This window comes from Acomys russatus, chromosome 24, assembly GCF_903995435.1.
Source record: "Acomys russatus chromosome 24, mAcoRus1.1, whole genome shotgun sequence".
In the NCBI taxonomy this organism is placed as follows: Eukaryota; Metazoa; Chordata; class Mammalia; order Rodentia; family Muridae; genus Acomys; species Acomys russatus.
In genome coordinates, this window is record NC_067160.1 from 42,406,843 (window position 1) to 42,427,538 (window position 20,696).

At 39.4% G+C, this 20,696-nt stretch overlaps 1 protein-coding gene across 1 annotated transcript in view; it reads left to right on the top strand.

Moving 5' to 3' along the window:
* Positions 1-20,696, top strand: part of Lrp1b (LDL receptor related protein 1B) — a 1,950,158-nt gene that overhangs the window by 369,946 nt on the left and 1,559,516 nt on the right. The window contains exon 2 of the mRNA XM_051166335.1: positions 5,606-5,728. Within this exon, the coding sequence (XP_051022292.1) occupies positions 5,606-5,728 (123 nt within the window). The remainder of the gene's footprint in view (positions 1-5,605; positions 5,729-20,696) is intronic.

The window sequence follows — 20,696 nt, forward strand, 5'->3', positions numbered from 1 at the left end:
GATCACCAGTTCCCATGTGCTGTGGTTCCTGAAAACATTTTGGGTCTCAGAATGCGTGCTGGGTCAGGCCAAAGTGTCTGCAGCCTTCTGCATTCCCTTGTGGCACAGGAGCTCTCCAGGGACAGAAGAGGTCTGATGGCTACTCTACTCCCTGTCCCCTGAGATTTCCTTAGTCCCAGAGCTCTGATGCTCTACTTTTCTGTGGTTCCTGGTATTGTTTTGGGACCCAGACAGCTTGCAGAGTCCAAGTCAGTATCACAGGGCCCAGACCGCATGCACACTGAGTCCAGTTAGCATCAATGGAGCCAACCTGAGCATTGTGTCCAGTTAGCGCCTCTGGACCCAAACTGGTCTTGGGGCCCAATCCACATGCTTAGTCCAGTCAGACCTGACTCTGAGCAGGGTCTTGGGCCCAAACCACACTCTGAGCTCAGTCAGGGTCCTGTGGCCCAAACCCGGCTCTGAGTTGAGATAGGGTCTCTGGTCCCAAACCAGGTGCTGAATTCAGCTTGATTTTCAGGGCCCAGACCATGCTCCAAACTCAGCTAGAGTCTCTGGGGCCAAATCACTCACCAAGTCCAGTTTGGGTATCAGGGCCCAAACCAAGTGCCGAGTTGAGCTTGGGTCATGGGGCCCAAACCGAGTGCTGAGTTCATCTATGGTCTCTGGGCCCAAATCTTGACCGAGTCCCCATCTCCCACAGCAATTCCCACCAGTCACCATGCCAATCACCTCTGCTGGAGTGTTACCAGCTGTCAACTGCAACTGTTGCCACTGCCACTATGGTCCGAGAGCATCAGAGCTCCTCCCATGTTCAGGGTATGCAGGTTCTCTGTATTTTGTTCCTTTCAAACTATGGAGTACTCCCACTGTGGTGGGGTGGGGAGCTTGGTGTTCCTAGTTAAAAATTCTGGGCAATGCCCTGAATCATTTACTGGAGCTTCTAAACATGGTCCACACTGCTCGCCGCCATCTTGCAGTCTGTCCCAGACCTCTTTTTTAAAATCTATATTATCAGTTCATCTGATAAGAAAACAGAAATTAACTATTCTGATAATTAATGTTTAAATATTATCTCTATGAGGGAAGTTTAAAAATGTTAATTACAATTAAAAATTTAAGATTCTACATTTTAATATAAATTTATATTCAGTAAGCCGTGGGCTTGCTTTCCTTGTATTCCACAATTTGGTGCAGGTCTTTTCTGCAGAGCTGCACATGTTCTGGCTGCCATTTTTACCCTTAGGGATGCATATAGGCAGCTCTCATGTACGCTTCTTGTTTTAATTACAGTAAAAAATGCTATGTGTTTACAATTGAGAAGTTATTTTACAAAGATCATCATCATTATCTCACTAATGTGGCTTGGAGCATTTAAGTGGGGTGAGTAGAAAGTTCACATTCATATGACATGCTGTGTGTCCAATTCGGACAACTGAAATCATGATGTATTTTTAAGTAAGCACCTCAAAATACTAAAAAAAAATTAGGATTGTGTTCAGCATTTGTACAACTGTACTTGAAATACATGACTGAAAACCAAATTGATGAGTTACAGTAAACTTTTAAATGCCATTTCCTCAAGACAAAATGCCCCCAAACTGCATGAATGTAAAGGTATTTTCTTAATTACATTAATTGTTCATGAGCACTTATACTCCCATTCAGATGCGCGTGTGCACATGCGTACCGCAGTGTGCTAGTGGAGATCAGAGGAGGTGCTCTCGCCCCTGTGCCTGTCTCCTTTTTGAGTCTGTGCTACTGTGATTGAAAGTCTTGTCCCTTCTTACTTGACCTTCACACCCATCTCCTCCTGTAGCTACTTCTAGCCTCCTGCAGTTACTGTTTGTTAGGTTTCACATTTTGACCATTTCTTGCTCAATCTAGACTTAAATCTTTTGCCATGTATGTATATTCCTTCTTGGATGTGTCCCAAGTATACCAGACTTTGTATATACTTTAAACAATGACTGAGTCATCTGGGAGGAGGAAACATGAATTGAAGAATTGATTCAATCAGATTAACCTGTGTTCCTGTCTGTGGGGACATTTTCTTGATTGCTAATTGATGTAGCAGGGTCGAGCACACTGTGGTTACAGCCATCCCTAAGCAGTTGGGCTTTTGAATAAACATAGATGAATATCAGCCTGGACATGAACCGGTAAGCAGTATCCTTCAGTAGTCTCTGTCTCAGTTCTCGTCTCTGGGACTCGAGTTTCTTCCATGGCTTCCCTTAATCATGGACTACAACCTGTAAGTGGAATAAACCATTTCATTCACAAGTTTGTTTTGGTTAGTGTTTCATTGCTACACTAGAAAGAAAAATAGAGACGAGACAGAAATCCTTTTGAAGTGTGTTTGCATTGTTGTTCATGTCACAAGCGACAGGTTGCTATGAATGTAGGCACTTTGTATTTTTATAACTGTATGACTTACTGGCACTAGCCAAGGACAATACAAGTAGTAAACACTGAACCCCTACTCTGATCTAGCCAATGGACAGGACATCCTCTGCAGTTATATAGAGAGCAGGGACTGACTCTGACATGAGCTCTGGTGTCCCATATTTGACAACCTCCCCTTGGTGGGGAGCCCTGATGGCACTCAAAGAAATAATAGGCAGACTACCAAGATGAGATTTGTTAGCCTGCGACCATAAAGGAGGGAGGAGATCCCCCTTGGACATGGACCTAAGGGAGGGTAATAGGGTGCGGGTGGGAGGATAGAAGGAACGGAAGGATAGGAGTGATGGGAGAACAATTGAGTTGTAATCTGAATAAATTAATAAAACAAAGACAACATCCCTCCAGCTAGGTCTGGTGGTGTAAGCATTTAATTACAGCACTTGGAAGGCAGAGGCAGGTAGATCTCTGAGTTCAGTGTCAGCTTTTTCTACAGTGAGTCTCAGGATAGCTGGGTCTACGCAGAAGAACCCTACTTTGAAAAAAAGGAAAAGAAAAACAAACCATCCAATCATCAGTTTCCAAGATTATATAGATGAGATCATGTAAAGCTTTAAAATGGCCATAAATCCTTAACTCTTACACTTACAACTTAACAGCAGAACATTTGCTTAAGTTCCCTACATTTTAGCTACATTCTCCTGGCTTCTTCTCTAGAAAATTGCAAGAGTCTCTGAACAGAAATCTACTTGACATGTCTATGATTAATCTTTGTTCAGTGCTTCCCGTGGTTTAAAGACCCTCTCCACAGTAACTAGGATGACCCAGTACCTCCTCTGACTGACTCTTCTGAGATGCTCTATTCCAATGCCACAATCAGTTCTGCATGCTCCTCCATATTGCTTTATTCTTATAACAAGAAGTTATTGTGTTGAGTTAGTCACAAACTATACAACTGCTTAATGACTTTTTGGTAGGTACTGTGCCTTTATCTTCCTCCTTATAAGTATTGTTTGCAGTTTGAGAGGAATAAAGAGAAACCTGTCATCTGAAGATAATAGAGTAGTTACAGGCCTTCAAATCATCCATTGTGGATTTTATGGAAAAACATGGTTAATAGTGTTTGACTCACTGTAATACTGTTGAGCTTTTTAAAAAGAAATTTGAATTGTTATTCATATTTAAATCATTTTATTATAAATCATACTATATTTATATGTAAGCATACTGTTTACAGCCTCATCCTCATATTTTTTCCTAAATGGCCTCTGAATGTTATGTGACTTCCTGAAGCCAAACTTAAATCTTGCTCCCACAGCATTTGAACATATTTACAAATACTGTATATCATTATTGAATGAAAAATACAAGTCTAACTTGAATGCTGTTTAATATGTATTAACTCAACTCTGAATCAACTATCTTACTGTCTACTTACCCAGTGCCTACCCTCTTTAAAATAAATGATTAAATTTTATCTTTCAGCATCTGTGTTATGTGTGAGGGAGTCAGTCAGTCTGTCTGTCTGTCTGTCTGTCTGTCATATGTTTGTGTGAAGGAAGGTGCTAGGGAATAAACACATGGCCTTATGGACATTAAGTTCCCATATTGGCTACTGTGATGCTAACTTGTCACAAGCTAAAGTCATCTAAGAGGAGGGAACCACAGTTGAGAAAATGTATCCATAACATTGGGCTAAAGGCAAGCTTGTAGCACACTTTCTTATTTAATGATTGATGGAGGAGGGCTCACCCTAGTGTGAGTGGTTTTATCCCTGGGCTGTTGGTCCAGGGTTCTATAAGAAAGCAAAATGAGCAAGCTATGAGGAGAGAGCAGTGAGCAGCACTCCTTCACAGCCTCTGCATTAACTCCTGCCTCTAGGTTCCTTTCCTATTTGAGATCTTGTGCTGTCTTCCGTCTATGCTAGACTACAATATGGACATGCAATCCAAACAAACTTATTCCTTTCCAAGTTGATTTTGGTCATGGTGTTTCATTGCAGCAGTAGAAATCCTAAGACAGCCTCTCTTCTACCCCTAGTCTGTATGCTGTTAGCTCTCAAATATTGTTGTACTTGCCTTCGTCTTTCTCTTTTTATAGTATCCTCCTTTCATCACTTAAAAAAATATTGAGTACACAAGTATACCTCAATACATTAATTCAAAACCATGTGATGGTAGTGATTAGGTGCTGTTGATGATTGGAATAAACATGACAGGGTACAATATTAGTTCTTTGACACTACTGTGTTAGGAAGAATAAAGTTAATATTTACCAACATTTGTACATTAAGGCTATATGCTTTTATGTGCTTGTAATAAATTTGCTAAAATTTATACTTCAGGAGAACAATATACAATGAGTGTGAGGTGCATCAGTATTTTGTGTATTCCTAAGGAACAAAAGTATAGATGAGAATGAAATAGAGCAAGTGTTATTTTCACACGCACAACCAGGAGTCATCAATTTTAGAAAACATTCCTAATTTATGCATGTTAAATCAGAAGTTTCCTTTTTCCCCCAGGTAAAGCCATAGTTAGGAGTAAATATACCATGAAAAAAAATCAATAACAACAAAATTTGCTAAAATTTTCAGAGATATTGGCAATACACAATATTAAAAATATTAAAAGGAAAATAATTTTGAATGTACAAACAACTCCAAAATCCATTGCCAAATGAGCGTGAAGGAAGCTTTGCTATCTAGAAGCAGAAGCTCCCCTATTGGCCGTCAGGTTAAAAGCCATGGAAGTTCGATAGATGGTGCCACGATAGATAGATAAGAAGAATGATATTGAATCACAATATTAACTGACCATTGAGTTTTCCCCTGTTTGGAGCCAAGGTGAAACTGAAATAGCCACTCAACAGCTGCTGCTTTCATGCAACAGGACGTAGCACGCTCACTGGCTGGAGTATTTGTATACCGTATTTGATGTGAGAAATCCTGCAGTCATAAACAAAAACAGAATTCTTAACTCTTCTCAGAACAGACTGGGAGGAACCAAAAATGGAGTCAGGCCTCTCAAAGTTGTGTGCTGGAGTTGAACATTTGCTGTAGCTTTGCTGCTGAAACAGACATGCCATGGGGATGCAGTTATGCAGCGCAGCCTAGCATGTTCCTCCGTAAGCTCTTCTGTTCTTGTTCAGACCATTCATAATTGATTTCAAAACATTTTTTTTTTTTTTTTTGTCTTTTCAGATCAGCAGTTGTGTGATCCTGGTGAATTTCTTTGCCACGACCACGTGACTTGTGTCTCCCAGAGCTGGCTGTGCGATGGGGACCCCGACTGCCCCGACGAGTCAGATGAGTCCGTAGACACCTGTGAGTAGAAAGGCTTTTTGCTTTTGGATCTGCCTCCCTGTGAAACCAAATGTCAGTTGCCTTCTCTGATCACTGCTGCTCCAGTTGATCGTACTTTTATTTCTTTTTAAACATAACCTGGGAAATGTGAAGCCTTTTGTTTCTGTTTTCTTTAAAACGAGTATGTGGACGGGAAGAGAGAAGTGAACTTGTAGAGTGGGAAGTAAAGTATAAAGGGGAGAGGATTCAGCGTTAAAGTTTGCACTGTGATCAGGATGGGCTGAGGAACCTTTTTTGAAGAGAAACAGAAATACAGCCTTAGCGGCACAAGGTCCTTCTTCCAGTTTGTCTCATATATGTTGAGATGGAGATTTGTTCTCATTTAAGTTAACCCTTAGCATTTCTGCCGATTACTGAAGATAATTTCTTTAGAACCTAGATGACAGAGAAACCTTCTCAGTGCGGCTCTTAACGTTTAGAAGATGACCTGTGGGTTGGTGCCCTTGGTATCTTCTGTGCATTCTAATCCCAGTTGGGGGCATTGTTACATGAAATCCCCTAAAGATTTGCTCACACTGGACATGCCAACTGCAGTTCCATTGGGAACAATGGTGTGGATTCCGCATGATTGGGTGGCCCATACTTATGTGAGTGCTCACCTGTTCTTCAGTGTGGGAATCAGACACTAATTTTGGGATCAAGATTTCTAGAACTTGCAGCCTCAGTCTGTGGTCCTTATCTGACCAGATCTACCAAGATACCAATATTACCCGGAAGGCAATCACACAGTTCTCTAAAGTCATAGAAGTAAAAGAAAATATCACTCTTGTTGATTGCTATTGTGGCAATAGCCTTTATGAGGTTTTGTTTTGTTTGTTTGTTTATATGTGTGCTTACTCATTTAGCACATAGACCTAATACATTAGTTATTAAAATCTTGCCATTAAAATGAAATCAGTGCTCATTAATATTCTTTATGATTGCAAGTCTTATTAAAGTCTTTCAGCATGGTTGAACTTGAATGTGTGTATTCAAGTTGCTCATATTTACTTTAAACTTATCTTCCATACGAAGATGTTGTAGTTATTTAATACAGTTCTAGTTTTCACCAAGTTTATGTGTAATTATAAAGTTATCCATTGTTATCATCAAACAATATAGACCAGGTTATGGGTTTGATAGATTTGAGAAAGTAATTAAGTTATAATTAATTTTAAAGTTTTGGTAATATTCTCAAATATATTATTTATCAGTAGGAATGAATAAATTAGTCACTCACGCTACGAAACAGATGAACTTTAAAAATTATTACACAAATGGGAAGACACTAGCCATAAAGAAGCATGTAATTTATAACACCATTCATTTAAAGACTTTGTATTGACAGGACCATTTTGAAGGGATACAGTAAAATGGTCAAAAAAATGAGGAATATTAATGTATATGAGGTCTTTTGAGGCCTGGGGAAAGTGGTTTAAAAGATTTGATGATGGCTGTACAGCTTTGAATATATTTACAATCTTGCAACTGTATAATTTAAATGAGCTTATTATACACCATATGAATTATGTCTTAATTAAGTTGTATATAAAGGGAGAAAGCCTCAATATTGTGCACATGGATGCAGATGGTAAGATCACGTGGAAAAACAGTAGGGATAAATGTTTTGCCTACATCAGTAATGGGGCTATATTTCAAAAAAAAAAAAAAAAAAACAGCTTTAAGATTTAGATCTCTCTTCAAGTGCCCCCTAGAATTCTCCTGCTCTTCAATACAAAGAAGCTCTGGCATAGTGATTTCAGAATAAAAGTCAGTGTTCAGTTTGGTGGCAGAGTCTAATTTTCTCCCTTAATCCTCCCACAAATTGTGTGATTGGAATATGGTATGGAGTTTGGGGTGCACTATTGGATCCCATATGCAGAAAAAGCATGCTGGGAGAGATCACCTGACACTATGTGTGCGGCATGGGCAAAGCTTCAGGGCAGAGACCAGCAATGAGAAGGGTCAGTAGGAGAATCAACCTACTGATGTTTTGTGTTCTAGAAATAGTATTAAAACCTTGTAGTTGGAGTGCTGTCCTAATGAAGATGGAAGAACTAACTGCTAATCCACCTTCTCATATAGGGAGGGACCATGAGGTTTACACTGAACTAGCCAGTTTCAGTAACTATACCAGATTAGTGGTCTCAATAAAATACTGACAAGTACAGAGGAGAATAAAACAAAACATGAAAAATCAGACATTTGAATTTTTGATTTCTTAATCTAGATCTTCACAGATAATACTGTATGCTTCACAGTGTGCTTTCTGAAATTCCTATGAATTATCCCTGCTCTCCATAAAATGATTTTACAATTTTATAATTACATGAATGTGAACATTTGATGTGAAAGATCAGTACTCGGAATGGAAATCCTTGAAGATTGGCTGTTATGAATGTAATTTTGTTATGTACATGGACAGAGACATGTTATCACTTTTGATTTGATAACAAAACTCATTGCTTAAAAAATATTAAATGGAGATATATTATGAAACATATATATTTCTCCAGAATTTACTTATTTACAACCAGGAGAATGAGTGATTTAGCCTAGAATTTATCTTGAAAGACGGGAGCTCTGAAGTGGAAAATATGAAACAGATCTTGCCAGTGAACACAGCTCATTCTCCAAGGTTGTGGGGAGAGCAGGGACTGTCCCTGACAGGAACTCTTGTGCCCCCCAATTTGATCACTTCCCCTTGGTGGGGAGGCCCGGTGGCAGCACACAGGGAAGGGGAAGCAGGCTATTTAGGTGAGATCTGACAGACTGTGATCATATCTTGGGGGAGGAGGTCCTCTCCTGTCAGAGGTCTAGGGGATGGTAATAGGGCCGAAGAGAGAGGAAGGATGGGAACAGGAAGATACCAGTGACAGAATAACAGTTGGGATATAATCTGAATAAATTATTTTTTTTTAAGAGTGAAAAAAAAAGAAACAAAATTAGTTGGGATCATGAAGAGGCTATGCTGCACTCTCTGATGCCTGGAATGCTGTAGATAGAACAAGTGCATGGGAAAAACAGAAAGCGAAGTGAAATCAAGCCATAAAGGGACCAGCATTCAAATCAACCCATGCTTTCCTCCCTGCCTTGGGTTTTTTGGGAATATTTTTCCTATTCCTTTGGTAGGAATTACATTTAACTCCTAGCCACTAGCCACAGACACAGAAAGTGTGTGCGAGTTCAGTTTGCCACCTGGTGGACTTCGTTTTGGAAGGAGTTATCCAATATTTGGTAATTTTAAATAATTTTAACATTTTTCTTGGATACAAGGAATCATTCTTCCGCTTGGAGATGAAATTCTTTCTGTGTGTAATTTGAAACATATCTTCTAGACAATGGTTAGAATCTGCTTTACTTCCTATGAGATGAGGAGACTAGTAAAACAAAAAGATCTCCATCTTTATATCCACAGCTTTCAACTCACTGTTGTTAGTTGTAGCATGCAGACAGAAGGAAAATAAATACGGCAATGGCTTCATTGTAAAATGCAAACATGGCACCATCTGTGGCAAGGAAGTCTTCTGGAAAGGCACTCTCTTATGAGGTATTCAAATCTTAATTCCTTCCAGAACTACTCTGTTCAATGCTTAATTATTCTTCCTTTCCATCAATCAACCTTAGCTAGCATGTAATACTTCCTGGGGATCTGAAGTTATCACTGTTACATTCACCTCTTCTCTCATGCAGGAAGGTGTTAACTATGCCACTTGTCCTTCATTCCTACTGTTTTATTAACACTCAGAAAGTCAATTAAAAGTTCTTTGATTGCACACCATACATTTTTACAATGTCATTTCAGTGAGCAAAGGAATAAAACACAAAAGTGGCCTTTGAAAACATAGATTTTTGCAACATAGATAGTTCTGACAATTTGTGCATCGAGTTTGTTTTGTTCTCATGTAGGTTAAGTATGGATTTTATGTAAAGAACTCCAATAGTCATTGTTTACATTTCAGAGGCTTACTGTATCCCCACCATGCACTATCCTTTTAATGCTTGTTTGTTTTGTAAACTGCCAGATTTACCATGGAAAAAAATTAAATAAAATATAATCAAAAGAGCATAAAGTAGGTCACAAGTTATAGTTTGCCCTCTTGCTGAAGCATACCTGATCTACAGTTGTACATGTAAATCTGTATGTATCTAGGTATTGCAGTTGTATGGGGGTGACTCACACCGACAGAGCCAGGGAATATTGCACAGACCTGTGTGCGAACTCATGGTGTCATCCTGAAATGACAGGGCGTGGTCTGCTATCTGTGCGTGCCTTCTCTGTGTACAAAGCTGCTGGTGAGGGATGCATCTGAGTGCATGCTACCAAAATGTTGGTTTACGTAGCAGCTTCCTTTTCTCAAGTACAAAACTGTTACAAAGACAGACAAACAGGGACAACTTGAAATTAATATGATGGCACCAGTATGATCTGGGCTCCGTGACCTTTATGTTCTGCCATGTGCTTCTCAGTCTTACTTTTGCAAGGTGGCTATTTCATCTTCTCTAGTAGACAGTTCCATTTCAGACACAAAGAAAAGAAAAAGCAAAATAATCAAGCAAATGCCTGCTCACTTTGTCAGAAGAAGAAGGAGTTGAACACAATAGCCTTCTGTTTAGGACTTCTGTGCCTAAACTGATCATACAAGGCATGGCAACAAATATTCTAAGTGATGTATTACAAAATAGACAGAAGCCATTTCCTTTTTTTCCCATCTATGTAATCTAGGATATCAGGCAGGGAATGATGTTACCCACTCTTGGTAGATCTTTCCTTCTCAATTAACCTAATTAAGAATCCCCCACAGGGTTGGTAAGATCACTTGGAGATTACAGCACTTGGTGCCCTTGGAAAGGACACAGGTTCAATTCTCAGCACCCACACAGCAGCTCACAGTCATCACAATTGTAACTGTACTTCCAAGATATCTGACATCCTCCTCCGGTCTTTGTGATCATGACACACACATGATACAGAGGCATACATGCAAGCAAAACACTTCTCTCCATTTAAAAAAAATTATATACAATCATGTCCAGAGACCCATCTTCCGGTTGGGTCTAGGTTCTGTCAACTTGACAACACTAAATGTCTTAATAGTAAAGGGAAAAGGAAGGGAAGATGGTGAGTAGCAACCCCTACCTCTGTGGCATCTTTCACAGTTTTTTCTGGCCCTTTTGCCCACTTTTGTGCATGTGAGATGCTATGTACTGTGTACTGATGTTGCATGCAAAGTTCAAAAGTCCAGCAATTTATTTATAAGTACTTCTCTCTCAGTATTCTACACCTAACTTTTTACTTTCTGGAAATCAGAATAACTGCCTCCCGTTGGGGTGCTGCACATTAAGTAGCAAGAGTTCTGTAGCTTACATCACACCTGCTTTCTTGGTTCCGAGAACACTATGGACCACCTTCCCTTGAAAGTTTTTGACAGAACATTACTTCCCCATCTGGCACACTCTTTCACGTTTACTGCAAACCTAATTAAAAAATCAGCTTTACAGATAAAGGTGTGTCCAGGAAAAGGCATAGCCTATTATACAAGGCATCTAAGGTGAGTTGCAAACAGTTTTTATAACTAGATTGATGACACTCAGACATTAGGAAGCATTGGATGTAGAGATTTTTCTGGAACAGGAAAGTTCTCCTTCTTCTGGTTATTGCTAAAAATAACTGACTATGCTGACTCTTTGTCTGGAGTTAAACATCACATTAGTATATCAGTGTAAAATATCACTAATTGGTGCTGTACTCATGCAGTGCTGACCGTGTCAGCTGGTTCTGTGAATGTAAGGACACCAAGCGTATGGTCTGTGTTGTAGCCCTCCACATAGACTGATTAGTGAAGGCAGAGCTCATGCTCTCCTTTCTCTAAAACCTGACATGAAGAAAGATTCAATTCCTAAGAAGACCCCCTCAGGCCACCTAACTTTAGAGTGAAATATCATTGGAAGATCATAGAAGGTCATCTTAATACAGTTCTTTCACGCGGCTTCGGGAGGGATCTTATTTAATTGAACAATGTAGTAAAAATAACAAGTCTCCAGGGTCTTAGCAACAGAAACATTTCTAAAACACGAAAATGTGTGTAAGTCATTGTGACTCTGCCTGAGGTGACCATCGTTAATATAGTGTTTCTGTTGTGAGATCTTTAACTTTTATAAGATAGTGAGATGTTAATCAAGTTCTCATCCTCATATGTGAACTTTGCCCCTGTGACATAAGATAGAAGCTTGTTTGCTAATTTCCTCGTAACTTTCTTTCTTTGATGCAGGTAAAAGAAATAAAATGGAAGTCATGTGGGACACTATTAGCAAACAGATACTGTGCTCTAAACTATATGGTGGAATAAGGCACTGAAAGTGGGCTACAGGAACACTAATGTAGATGAAAGTGTGGCCCTTGCTCCTAAGTAATCGTGATTTAGAGGTCACTCTGGAACGAGCTCCTCTATGGGAGCCTCAGAGCTAAGCTTTTCGGTAGGTAGAGAAGCAGAAATGATCTTACAGATTAAAGCGAAAGCAGATGAGACCCAAGAGGACAGTTTATGTCTCTTTCAATTCTTTCTGTTTTGTTCATTTTATTCTGTAGCTCCTCTCCTTAGCAATAGAAAGGCCAAAAGCATTGACCTCTCTTTAATAATAAAAAACACCACTAAAGGGCTGGTATGAAGGGGTGATGGGAAGGTGAAAAAGTATCGTGAATTAAAGGGGCCTGTCTAATGTTGGTTCATTTCCCTAGCACAGTGGGGACCAGGAAAGGCTGAGATTTCTTGTCCTGTGACAATAGGAGATAACACAGTATCCAAGTGTTTCTGAGAGTCTAAGAAAGGTTGATTGGAGGCAGAGGGGACAAAACTGGGGGGTGGGGGGGATCCTGCAGCTCACAAGGCAGATTCAGTTCAAGAATGGCCCAGAAGTTCCCCTTTCGTTCTCTGTGCTCTCTGTTGCTGTTCTTGGGTCTTCTGATCCACTGACTGTCACAGGTCCGAATCTGAAAAGGATAGCTGCCCTTAGTGAGAACTGAAACTACAGGCACCAGCACTCTCCTGTGGGAGAAGAAAAGGGTAGAATAAAGTACGTGTTTTCTAGAGACTCTGTTGCTAAAATCTCCTTGGCTTAAAGGATGATGTACTGTAAACAGAAGCCTTGGCAGGCTCTGCAGGGACAAAACTGAAGCTGAACAAGGAGACTTCCTGGAAACTAGTGAATCCATTATTTACCCCCAACTAATCCTGCACCAGGATGGGGTGGGGGGCATGGGGGGGTGGGATGGGGGAGGGGGATGGGCATAGAGGCTTTTTACCTTTCTTGGGTGAGTGCATTTATTCCCAGAAGATCTTCAATTTTTTATAGCCAGAGCATAAAATTTACATTTGACTTTCACTCAGAACTGCTTCTAAAACAACACATTTTTCTAACTGAGGCTCTAAAGAATGTTGTATGCTAAGAGCTTATTTTTAATGCTGATGCATGCCTTCCCTCTCTCTCATTACCTCTTCCATCATCACTTAAGAACAGGACACAAACTCTGTGCCTGGTCAGTAGGTCAAGGAATAACATCAGCCTGCTAATTGCCGGTAATATTCCCCTTCGGCTCCAAGCAATGGAAATGACTTCGCATTGAATTCCTCCTTAAAAACTTTTTAACGTTAGCTTTCCTAATTGGGCGATGGCAGAAATTATTCACAGAAGGAAAAAAATACCGTGTGAAAATGAGTTTTCTCTGGGAAGCACCAAATCAATGACTGTAGATGACATTTCTTTCTGTTCACAGTTCAGTTTCTCTCCTTCACCAAGGAGATGTTTTGTGACTGGCCTCCCACTATCCACTGCACAACCTTGAGAAGTCAGACATGAGTGGGGAGAATCCTGCATTTAATATAAATCTTCCTGGGTTCTCAGGAAGAAAGGGGAAAAACACAAACGTTTCTGAACACCTCTGAACAGTCAACAGAAAAGTAATATAACATATTTCTCTTATCGTTTTGGTTGCAGAAAAGGGTAGTGTGGTAGAGTCACTAGGAGAAAAAAAGAAGCATCCACAAGCATGTTGCCATTCAAGTGTCCACTGCCATGGGTGTTAATGTAGAAAAGGAGTTCAGAATCTGTATCTTGGCTGTACACTGTCACACTGAGGGTGAAGGTGTGTTTCTGTAAAATCCACGTTCGATTCTAAACCTCATCTCAGTCAAGAGCCAATTAGGTGAGAACAAGGTCATTGGCATGCTGATGAGACAGGAAATACTACAGTTCACCAGGAGGGCTTGTGCAAAGGACAACAACCCTGCTGACATTATGCAGTAATCTGCTTGCTGTGACCTATATTGATTATTATTAAGTTCTGGGTGAGCCTCTACTGACATAAAAGAGTAGCATGGACTTTCATAGGAGAAGAATCATTGTTTTTTATACTTGGGTCTTTGGAAATTATGTTTCATTTTTCTTCTAAATGTGTACATAGTACACAATGAAATATTTTAATTAAATGACATACTGTGCATTTTTGTTTAAATAGGAAAGAAAAAGGTCAAGTAAATTTCTTATAATAAGTAAATATAATTAATCAAACTAGAATTCCATTATTGAGCAATTATTTCCTTATGGTCAATAGTACAGAAGATGCTTCTGGGGTGTAGGCTTCTAAGTACTTAAAAGCAACCATGATATAGGCATAGACCCATGCTACGAGGCCAGGCCTTCTTTAATCTAAATGAATGAACACTGTTTCTTCTGCCCTGAACATGCCCTTCTCTGATGCCAAGACAGAGAGCTAATATAATTATTAATTCTAACTTTCAAAATGACTGGATGCTGGAATGTGGAGCCTCTAACTTAGAAAACACTGTCCTTTGCCATGTGCAATAAATGTTTTACAAATGACAGCATCTTTATTAAAATTCTGACAATGTAGGTAATTTGTTTTATGCCACCCCCATAGGAGTAGTTAGCATCCATGGCAACTACCTTGAAAATGCCACTTGATCTCAGTGATGTTGAGAAAAACAAGAGCTAACATATGTAAAGTATGTGCGCAGAGTGAAATGAGACCAAAATCTCCATGGAATACGAAGCTTTCTGTTCCCTTGTACTCGGCAAAATTCAACATTCTCATCATTTGAAGGAGACTGTGAGATTGTTACTCAGAGGATGAAGCCAATTGACCCTGACAGGCTACATGCACCTCAGCTTAAATTTGCTTGAATATGAATTTCTAATCTAGAAATGAGAAATATTCCTGGAGGATTTGGGGAAGAATTATATACAGCCATCGCAGATATTTACCACAAAGCATGCCATGTAATTTAATAATAGAATAATTTTATATGGAAAAAGAAGTTTGTGATAAAGTTGATGATGAAAACTGAAGCACGTTTTTGATCTAGGCATCCAGCTGAGCATCTCGTCAGATGTAGATCTTCTGGTCAGTAGTGTGGCATCAATTTGTTGTATACAGCCCGTTTTTTTTTGTTGTTGTTGTTGTTGTTGTTTTTTTTTTTTTTTGTGTGTGTGTGTGTGTGTGTGTGTGTGTGTGTGTGTGTGTGTCTTCTCAAAGCCCTCTTGCAATGACGTTTTACTTTTTCATTGGTATGATGATGTGATAGAATCCAAGGTGGCCCCTTCTGTGACACACGCCATCACCTCCTTCATAGAAAATAAGTCAAAGTAGGTGAGAAGTCAGTCTCTAGGGATGTTGAATTAGCTGACTGAGTGCTTTGCTGTCCAGTGCAGTTCCACATGAGGCAGAGCAGAACAAAGGGTTTACAGAGATGTCCAGAGTGGAAATCTAGACTTTCAGTGGAGACCACACTTCCATCTAGTTCTGTATGACATTGAAGTCACTCAGCAAGCTTTTTACACTTATAGCTTCAGAGGCAGAGTCTACCCAGGTATGTGTGTATGTTTTACTCCTCACTCACATACACTACATGCTATTAAATTGTGCACATTTAATGCAACTCTTGTGTAGATGTAAGAAATAAAATGATATGGACCTCTGAGGAAATTAAGGTAAAGGACATCTAGTAACATCCAGAGGGAAATTTTCAGTTACATTTTTAGGCCAGAAGACTTGCTTATAAATGTGCAAATGCTACCTTAGTGGGGTGGTATTTTATGATATTTAATATTTATGTGAGTATGTATAAGACATCAATGTCTGTGTATGAACCAGTTTAATCTAGAAAATTAATATCCCATTAGATATACATAACATGTACATCTGGTTTTAAAAATAAGATTGCTGATCAATTTGAAGACATTTTTACCTGAGTTTTATGTTGCTATGTAACAAAACGCATAGCCCTGTATTCAATAACATGTGTTTATGAGGCCAGAACCTGTAGATCAGATGTTCAGCAGGAACCAATAGTGTTTCGTGTACTATTATATATGATTGATGATTTGTGTCATGCTGGGGACTCTGATGCTGGGTCCTTGCTGCCTGTTATCTGCTGTCAATCTCAAAGGCCACCACCTTCATTGGCTTGTGATACCCCTTGATGTGCAAAGATAGCAGTGCTGTGTCAATGTTTCCCATTTCATATCTTAAGTCCCCAACTTCACCTGACATGAAGGGGGGGTTAATCTCCTGTTGTTAAAGGTTTTCTTTGATTACATAGAAATGCTTAATAATATGCTTGTATTGTATGCTGGTATAATTTGGGTAATACTTTATAGTTTACTGGTTTTATTTCACCTTCAACTAGGGCAACCATGACAACATATTCCAGTCTAGAAGTTTTTAAGTAACAGGAATATAATTCCTCACAGTTGAGAGTTTGTAGTTCTAAAGGTAAGTAACTGCCAGGGTTTATTTACATCTGAAAATTTCCTCTGATTTGTAGCTGACCATCCTGATCAGTGTCGAACATGGCCATGCTCTTACTGTATTTGTGTCCTCACCACTTCTTTGTAATGAGACACTTACTGTATGGAACAGAGGCTTACCCATGTGACTTCTTCCTTGACATCAGTATTTGAATGCCTGATTCCAAAAGCAGTCATATTCAGGGCTGCTTGGGTGTTATGGTTTCAACCTGTGGCTTTTGGTAAGTTCAGTTCCCATGAGCTGTACAACCAGTGTGTGGGAATATAAGCCAAGGCAAGAGTGAGACTGTTCTATTTGTACTTTTTGTCTCTTAAACTTCATCATGCACATCCAATTTCCTGCCCAAATACAATAAATTTTCTCTAGTTGTTATGTCTATCTAATCATGAAATAACTTAACTGTTGTAAAATCATTAAGTGACAAGTAACCTAGCCCTTTTAACACTGATAATATCTCTTGCATTAGGGATCTAATCTTTGTGTATATAGCCATATCTTAAACATTTTCTCTATCTATTATCTAATGAGGACTCTCTTATCATTACTGCATGATATTACAAGAAAAATATATAAGATGTGACACATCATCACTGAAATTTCCCCATGCATTGGCAAAAACACTCTGACATGTGTATGAACAATCATTGTACATGGTTAATAGACACGTATCCCACTCACTCCATATATCATATGTGTGTGTTCATGTATACAGGTATATCTATTCAAGCAGGCATCTCTATAGGTTTCAAAATAAGTGGAATTATAGTCTATGTAACATAATTAATTTACAGAAATATTTTGTTAGCTGCTTTGTTCAAAAAAAAAAAAAAAAAGTAAAAAATATCCTTGAAGTAGTCTTCCATTTAGAATGTCAATCAGTAGCTTTTTTTCTACTGTCAGCAAGATAGTTATATGTATCCATTTAATTTATTTAATTGGTTCTCCAGTGGAAAAATTAAATATATCATGATAACAGAGAAAATAGGCCCTGAAGGATATCTGAACATTCAACATACACAAAATACCAAGGTTAGTCATTATTTAAGGCATTGTTATTTGGTGTGAATGAAATTAATTATGTGAATCTGCATATAACTGAGGCTTGGTGAGTTAGACAGGGTTCCAGGATGTTTATAAAGCTAGTTTGTAAATGTCACTAGGTATTACTAGCCTGGATTCCTTAGTAACGTGTTGACATGTGTATAGAAAAATAGGTGGATTGCTTCAAGTGTGTGTGTGAGCGTGTTTCTCTGTGTGTGTTGAAAAGAATTTAGTTTGACTAGAAATTCAACACCATTTGTTATCACTTAACAATATTTGATAATCCTGATGTATCTGTACCTCTTTATTTGTAACAACATAGTTTTAGCTTAAGAAATTTTTACAGTTGAAGAATTTATTTCAAGTCAAAAAAACAACAATTAATAAATGGGACCTCATGAGGCTGAGAAGCTTCTGTAAGACAGGAGACACTGTCAAGAGAACAAAGCAACAGCCTACAGACTTGGAAAAGATCTTCACCAACCCTACATCTGACAAAGGTCTAATATCCAAAATATATAAAGAACTCAAGAAATTAAACACCACCAAACCAAATAACCCAATTGAGAAATGGGGCTTGGAACTAAACAGAGAATTCCCAACAGAGGAATATCAAATGGCTGAGAAACACTTAAAGAATTGCTCAACCTCCTTAGTCATCAGGGAAATGCAAATCAAAACAACTCTGAGATTCCATCTTACACCCATCAGAATGGCTAAGATCAAAAATTCAAGCGACACCACATGCTGGCAAGGATGTGGGGGGAGAGGAACACTCCTTCATTGCTGGTGGGAATGCAAACTAGTACAGCCACTTTGGAAATCTAACTGATGCTATCTCAGAAAAACGGGAGTAGGGGTTCCTTAAGACCAAGCTATTCCACTCCTTGGAATATACCCAGAAGATGCTCTAGCACACAACAAGAAAATTTGCTCAACCATGTTCATAGCAGCCTTATTCATAATAGCCAGAACATGGAAACAGCCCAGGTGTCCATCAGTAGAAGAGTGGATAAAGAAACTGTGGTACATATACACTATGGAATACTACTCAGCTATTAAAACAAGGAATTCCCGAAATTTGTGGATAAATGGATTGAGCTAGAAATGATCATAATGAGTGAGTTAACCCAGAAGCAGAAAGACTCAAATGGTATATACTCACTTATATCTGCATACTAGCCCAAGGGGCATGTCCCACGAAAGCCTTCACTTACCAGAAAACTGGGACAGAGAGGAGGACATCCTATTGGGACTCTAAATGAGAGAAGCATGGGAGAATAGCAAAGTAGAAGGATCCAGAGGGTCCTAGAAACCTACAAGTAGAACATTATGATAGGCAGATTTGGGTCCAGGGGTACCACTCAAACTAAGGCACCAGCCAAGGACAATACAGGCGGTAAACTTTAAACCCCTACCCAGATCCAGCCAATGGTCAGAACATTCTCCACAGTTGAGTGGAGAGTGGGATATGACTTTCTCACGTACTCTGGTGCCTCACATTTGACCATGTCCCCTGGAGGGGGAGACCTGGTGGCACTCAGAGGAAGGACAGCAGGTTACCGGGAAGAGACTTGATACCCTATGAGCATATACAGGGGGAGGTAATTTCCCTCAGAACAGTCATAGGGGAGGGGAATAATGGGAAAATGGGAGGGAGGGAAGAATGGGAGGATACAAGGGATGGGATAACCATTGAGATGTAACAAGAATAAATTAATAAAAAAAAAGAAAAGAAAAAAAGAAACACATATTAATGCTAAGTTCAAGGAATCAGAGCAGCAGATATGTTCAGGAGTGGCTTCTGCTTGAAAATCAACCTATAAATATGTTGGTTCTATGTAGTCTGTGATCTCCTATACTGTGCTGAGGAGTAGCCTGCCAGTTTCTTGTACTTTTTTTTTCCAGTTAGATTGTATTGATTTTAATTCTTGAGTAATGGGTTGATTGATGCTACACTTACAGATGCTATGCATCGAAGGAGGGTCGGCCTCCACAAAAGACAGATGATGGATAAATCAAAATGCAACATATGTAAAGTAACTGCCCTCCACATACCTTTTGGGTAGGTACTGCCTCATGACTGGACTTAGGTTCTTTTTAAAAATTTATTCTAACTTATTCAGATTACATCCCAAATGTTATCCCCTTATTTGTATCTTCCTGTTCCCACCCTTCCTCCCTCTTCCACCCTCTTCCCCTTCCTTAGACCTGTGAGAGAAGGGGCCTTCCTCCCCAACCATCTTACCACAGCCTATCAAATCTCATCCAGATAAACTGCTTCCCCTTCCTCTGTATGCCTTAGGGCCTTCCCACCAAGGAGATATAATCAAGTTGGGGGTACCAGAGTTCATGCCAGAGACAGTCCCCACTATCCCTGCAAGCATGGAAAATTAGCTGTCCATTGGCTAGATCTGAACAGAGGGTCTAGGTTTACTGCATATATATATATTCCTTAGTTGGCACAACAGTTTGTGCAGCCCCCACTGGGTCCAGATCCATGGACCTTGATGGTCTCCTTGTGGGATTCCAGAACCCTCTGTGTCCTTCCATACCCCCCCCCCATTCTTCCATTCTGCTCTCAGTGCTCCATCTGGAGTATAGCAACAAGCCTCAGAATATGTCCCGATCCCCCACTGGGTAGAGTCTCTCAGATCCATGTTGGGCTATATATGTATTAGCCCATCTATGTTGGGCTAATTGCCACTTGTAAGTGAGGATATACCATGCATTTCTTTCTGTGTCTGGCTTATCTCATTCAGGATGATCATTTTTAGTTCCATTCATTAGCCAACAAATTTCAAGGTTTCCTTGTTTTTAATAGCTGAATAGTATTCCATTGTGTAAATGTACCACAGCTTCTTTATTCATTCTTCTGTTGAAGGGCATCTTGTTTTTTTTTGTTTGTTTGTTTTGTTTTGTTTTGTTTTTTTTTTTTTTTTTTTCAGATTCTGGCTATTAGGAATAAGACTGCTGTGAACATAGTTGACCAAATGTCCTAGTTGTAAGGTGGTGCTTCTTTCAGGTATATGCTTGGGAGTGATATAGCTTAGTCTTGAGGCAGCACTATTCCCAATATTT